This window comes from Vicia villosa, linkage group LG2 (assembly GCF_029867415.1).
Source record: "Vicia villosa cultivar HV-30 ecotype Madison, WI linkage group LG2, Vvil1.0, whole genome shotgun sequence".
NCBI lineage: Eukaryota > Viridiplantae > Streptophyta > Magnoliopsida > Fabales > Fabaceae > Vicia > Vicia villosa.
This window is the reverse complement of record NC_081181.1, coordinates 39,856,263-39,862,827: the sequence shown is the minus strand read 5'-3', so window position 1 is coordinate 39,862,827 and position 6,565 is coordinate 39,856,263. Positions and strand designations below refer to the sequence as shown.

Below are 6,565 nucleotides of genomic sequence, written 5' to 3'. Positions count from 1 at the left end.
ATCAATAATACCCTTCACTTTAAATGTTTTTACACTTATAAAAGGTTAAAATAGTAAAAACCTAATCTCTCAAAAAAATACTTATTTTATTTTAATTAATAATTTTCATTATTTAAGATACAAAATTCTTATTTTTATATGTCAAAATTTCTTTCTTTTTTTTCTCACACGTCCCTATCAACAAAATACCTATTTTATTTTAGTTAACAATTGTCTTTATTTAAGACACCAAATTCTTATTTTTAAATGTTAAAATTTCTTTTTTTCTCATGAGACACATTAAGCAAAATAACTATTTCATTTTAATTTACAATTGCCTTTATTTGAGACAAAAATTTCTTATTTTTCAATTGTTAAAATTTTTCTTTTTTTCAAGGTCCAGTATCAATAAAATATTAATTTTATTTTAATTAACAATTACTTTTATTTGAGATACAAAATTCTTATTTTTAAATATCAAAATTTTATTTTTTTTCCTTTCTCCATTTTAGAGACATTTTTTTTTGTATAACTTTTTAATACAGTTGGATTTATATTATCATTATTTATTTTATAATTATATAATCTATATCGTATTAAATAAATTTATCCGTGCAAACTTACGAATATTTTACTAGTTAAGATATATAAAGATTCTAATATTATTATCTTATAGATTTATAAAATAGAATGATAAATATTTTGATTTAAAGTGATAGCGAAGAACATGATGCGTAAAGTTTATAAAGATTTTGATATTATCTTATAATTTTGATATAACTAATTCAATTCTAAACAAAAAATAAAAGATTAAAGTTATATTTAACCCTAACGGAAAAAGAAAAAAAAAACAGATAGGATGCATCCTCTTTATAAGTATGCACTTCAATAATAAGATTATTAGAAAGATAAGGATAAGAAAATTAAAGAGGTTTGGATATGTTGGTGGGTTCAAGAGAATGGGCAAGAAACCTGAAACTTAACAATATCTGAGTTAAATCATCTAGAGAGGCTTTTTACAAATGGGTCTCATACAGTTGGATTATGCATAAAAACATTGTTCTTAGACAGTGTTTTTCTTTTCAACCTTTTTCAGAAATTCCATAAACGTGGCCAGACTAGCTTCGTACATAGTGTTGGCTCTCCCACACACTTGGTAATGCCTTTTCCAACATCCATAATGTTATAATAAAAAGGTGTCCTACTTAATTTCAATGTGCATATAAATATGTATATGACTTTGAGTTCTCTGGTAGAAATTTCACGTTGCCAATGCAACAAAAAAACACTTTTTAAAACACATTTAAGTTGGTTAATAGAAACTAAATTAAAATCTGTGAGAAGAGTTTTAAATAAATTTCTAATAAGGTGAGATTAAGAGAATACATAGTATAAATTTGTTATAGCTAAGTGAATATATGATCTATAGTTCTTTATACTAAGAACCTTTAACTTTAAGCAATTTGTCAATGAAAGAAGATAATTCTTGTGTGTCATTTTTCTATTTCTTTACTTTTATGTTAGATTATTTATATTTATCTTACATATAGATTTGATTGCAAAACTCGTACCTACAGGTATCATACCAAATTCATCTAGTGTTTGATGGAAAAAATTCATTTTGATTAAATTTTAGTTTGAATTTAGTTTTTTCTTAAATTTTCAAAATATGAATAAGAGAGAGAGAAGGCTCTGCTTTCGAGCTTATAGCTTATGTCTTATAAGCTCATATGATAATTTAGACCCGTTTGATAACGGTCTTTTCATCACGAGCTTATAACTTATTTTACTAGCTTATAGCTTATTTTTCAGACGCTATTTCAAATAGCGTTTTAGCTTATGTCTTATAGCTTATTACTTTTTCTTCCTTTTTTATCCTTACTATTTCAATTAAAATCCATTTTTAACTCTTATAATTTATTTAAATTTAAAATGAAATAATTATATATTAAATATCTTTTATGTCATTTTACATTTATAAGTTAATTGAACCGCTAATTTTACCAAACACTTCAATGAGCTTATAAGCTATCAGTCTCAACCATCCGCTATAAGCTATAAGTCATCAGTCATCAGCCATCAGTCATAAGCTATAAGCTATCAGCTAGCTTATCAGTCAACAGCTATTTTTACCAAACAGACCCATGAGAATACTAATATCCATTTATCCGTCTCAGAATTTATCCGTAATTTAAAATATTTTTTATAATTTAAAATATTAATTGTTCTCAATTTGTATTTTATTATTTAAAATATATGTTTGAAATTTTTTAAAATTATTTTATTTATTATTTCTAATATTTGTTAAATTCTAATACAAATTATGAGTTTAAAGTAAAGGACTATTTCAATTTTTTAAAAAAAAATTGGCTTGCTTTTATATTTTCAGATTTGTTAAATCACTATACAAACCTAACCCAATTAAGCACCCATCGAGCTAAATAAAACAAGATACATATTATTTATATAATATTAAATTGATCAACTTCTTTGGAATACATTCTTACCTAAAACTTCTTTGGAATACATTCTTACAAACAAAAAAAAAAAAGTGAAAAACGGTACTAATACCCAAAAGTTATTATAATATTTAATATATCAATACCTAAAAGTTTTTTTTTTGAAATCAAGAAATATATTAAGCACACCAACCGGATTACAAGAAACAAACAATCCAACAAAGAAAAATTACAAAACCGATTGTTTTCTAGCTTAAGTAAAACAATGGGTTATTGCTAAACTCGTAGAAATTACAATTGGGATGAGTAATTTTCCCGATAAAAGACCACCTCCAGATAAGAGCTTTACAATTCCACACCACATCTCTAGAATTCCAAGATGTATCGTTAAACACAACATCATTCATATGCAACCAAATACTCCAAATAATAGCAAGCCAAATAACTCCTTCTTTTCCTCTTTTAACTTTCTTTCCTCTACAAAAGGAACTCCAATACAAAAAACTCTCCTTAAAATCAAGGAAGTTAGTGTAACCCAATCCAATCCACTCCGACATTTCCATCCAAACAGTAGCGGTGTTACGGCAAAGCAAAAAGGAGTGTTGCAAAGATTCCGAAAAGATTTTTCAAACAGTAGCGGTGTTACGGCAACCCTATTGGTTTAGATGAAGATTGTAAATGCATAATTGGCGTTTAAGAGGAGAAAAAATCATTGAAACACGAAACAACATCTTCTTTTAAAAAAGACCAACAATTCTTTAAGAAAAGAAGAGAAATACCATCCGGTCCCATACTTTTGGTGCCATCACAACTCCACACCGCCCCTTTTATCTCCTCAATGGAAAAAGGAACCTCAATAGATCGCCTTTCTTCCTCGCTCAAAGAATTAACAAAAACCCCATCTAACAAAGGTCTATCAAAACAACTCTCCTTGAATTTTTCTTCAAAGTGCCCTTTCACCGCTTCCTTAACCCCTTCCACCGAATTGACAAAACCTCCACTAGTGACTAAAGAACTTATATGATTTCTTCTCCTCCTTTCCTTCATGACCATATGAAAAAATTTGCTATTAGAGTCTCCATCATTTAACCACTTTAGCCTCGATTTTTGAATCAACATGTTCTCCTTTAATTTTAAGTTAAACCATATATTCTTGGACGCCTTTATCTTGTCCAAATGAACATCCTCCTCCCACTCCTCCCTATCATCCGAATCATTCAACACACGCACCCCATCTTCAATCTCCAAATCAATCTTCCCAAAAATATTTTTAGCCCACCATCTCAATCTATCTTTTAATAAGCGAAATTTCTCTTTCAAGACAAAGTCACCTCTACCATACACCTTCAAGTTCTTCCATTCCTCCTCCACAAACGACAAGAAACTCTTATGCGAAAACCATTCATTGTTGAATTTGAAAGGTTTTGGCCCCCAATCCTCTTTGTCCACCACCAACCACACCGGACAATGATCGGATACGTCCCTATCTCCTATCAATTGGCCCACAACACCCCAAGATGAGACTATATTGTTAGAAACAAGAAATCTATCAATCCTACTCTTTGATTTTCCATCCCCGCTAAACCAACTAAACCTCTTCCCTTTACACGGCACATCCACCAAACCGATATCCTCAATGAAACCCGAGAAATCCCTCCATTCCGAACTGCTACTCCTATAGGACAAACCAACTCTCTCACCCCGCTTCTTCACCGCATTAAAATCTCCTCCCAAAATCCATTCCCCGTCTTGATAAAGATTTTTCAATTCTACCAACCGAGACCATAATTGGCGTTTAAGAGGCAGATAACAAGAAGAATAAATGTTAACTATGTAGAAGATACCTCCTTTCCAAGCCACCTTTGAGCCCAGATACCCTGGACCTCGAAAGCTAGCTAGAACAGTGACCGTCCGAGAATTCCAAATTGACAAAAGCCCCCCTGCAGAACCATCAGCTCCAGCAAAGGAAAACTCCATGTCGTTAATACCCCACAAACTCCTCGCTACAGCATCAGAAACAACATTAAGTTTAGTTTCTTGTATAAGGAAAAAATCTGCCCTGCCTTTAGATATAATAGACTTGATTCTCTTCCGTTTAACCGAGCTACCACCTCCCCTAATATTGAAGCTCCCAATAATCATTTGAAACATATCAGTTGCGCCTTCCTCCCCTTCATTGCCCCGGTCCCCTCATCCTGCAAACCCTCGAATTTCTTCTGCCATTCACTCCTGGGAATTCCCGATCCGACCCCAATTTTGGCAATAGCGTTACATAACTTTGTGTCGCAAACAGGGCCAAAGTTGGAGAGCATTCTAAAATTGCACCTAGCTATGTCTGAATCATTTGGTTGGTTGTTGCTGAAGGAAGAAGAACCCGCTCCGGTTCTAATGGTAATGGGAGATGAACTGCGTTGAGCATAATTCTTCACAGTTAAAGATAGAATTGGGCTTTCTTCAATTTCATCAGACTGGCCCATGGCCCAATTTCAAACAGGATGACTTTTTGTTTTTTAAAATCTTAATGGGCCTATTAGTAACTATGGGCCCACCCTCTAACGACAAAGGTTTTAAAAGAGCGCTTTTCTTTTTCCTGCCCTTGTTCCTCTTTGCCGTCACTTCAAGAAATGAAGAGTTAGGTACAGCTAAAGAGTGGTCCATGCCGTCAAGAGTGCAGGAACAGTTTCCAATAGCTTTAGAAGGTTGTAAAGCAGAGAAAGTATGTTCACTAGATATCCCAACAGAATGGCAACTAGAACCCATGATTTTCTCCTTTACTCCCTGAACCGACTTTAGCGCGTCGTCGAAGCACGCAACCTCCGCCCTAAGAGTTGTCCCTACACGCAAAAAGCTGTCAGAATCTTCTGAAATCTCAGAACCTCTACATTTGAAGCCATGATTGTCTTGGAGAGCCCCAGCAATTTCCTTCGGTTTATCCCCTTCAAAACCGTTAGATAATTCCACCGCTGTATTGACCACTGGTTCGAAGTGTCCATCTGAATCATCTTCTCCAACCTCCAGATTTTCGAAAATGGATGATCCCACCCTGCTTGAAGAAGAGCTAGAAATCGTTTCAATTGGGAATTTCTTCTGAGCCACAATCCTAGCTGGTCCATAAGAATCTTCCCTAAGGATTAGGGTAAAGGAGACACCATCAATGGTCACCTTCAACACCTCTGGAAGAACAAAGTCAAAAGGGACCCTCATCATAACTCTTGCGATATCCAAGTTAGTGCCTCCCATTGTATCTTCGTCCACACAAATGAACTCTCTAATAAGTGAAGCTACCTTTTCGAAAAAATCTATGCACCACGCTTGACACGGCACACCGTACACCCTTACCCACACCACTCTCTCTGAGTCTACTACGTTTTCCTCCCACGGTTTTATGGATTTGAACCACTGTTTCCACCACCAGCCACCATACCTAAAAGTTAATTTGTTCATGGTGAAAAATCCTTTTATTTGACTAGGCAAAATGTCGTTGCTACATCTATAAGAAACTTTGTTGTTCTGGTTATTACAAGAATAACATTTCTTTCTATTTTGCCACATTATTAATTTTTTTGGTATTTTATGTCTTTTTAGGTTTTTTTTTTAACCAAACCACTATTCTAATTCAACTCCAACCACAATTTGAAATAAAATAACTACATGTTACTGCTTCGCTTCCGAAATTTGTCATCGTCACTTTACTTTTTTAAAACTGAATGCTTTGGGTTAACTATAACGTTAGTTGGTTTGGTAAGTAATAACAACTAATGTCAAAGTGTAGCAAAATATATCATTTTTAATGACTACTGTTCAAAATGTCTCATCTGCCTTTCAAATATAAACTCTTTTTTTCAAATCCACTTATGCTTTCATCTCTATTATATTTCTCTCTCTCTCTCTCTACGCATAAAACTTCTTGTCAATAGTGAGCAATTCACCTTGGTGATACATTGGAAGAACAAGAAGAAGAAGAAGAAGAATAAGATGCAACAATGAAGACTTTGTTACAGAAAACGGTTAAGCAATAACAGAATTTCTCATTACACTTTGAATACATTACAACAAAGTATATATATGTGAGCAAGATAAGATAAAAGTGTGTGGATGATAATAGCTAAATCACTATCTACATGGCA

General features: G+C 33.0%; 1 protein-coding gene across 1 annotated transcript; it reads right to left on the bottom strand.

Annotated features, from left to right (window-relative positions):
• Window positions 1-3,131: 3,131 nt before the first annotated feature.
• On the bottom strand, window positions 3,132-4,580 carry LOC131648899 (uncharacterized). The gene has a single exon (XM_058918632.1). The coding sequence runs from the start codon at window positions 4,578-4,580 to the stop codon at window positions 3,132-3,134; it is 1,449 nt and encodes a 482-aa protein (XP_058774615.1).
• Between the last annotated feature and the right edge of the window lie 1,985 nt (window positions 4,581-6,565).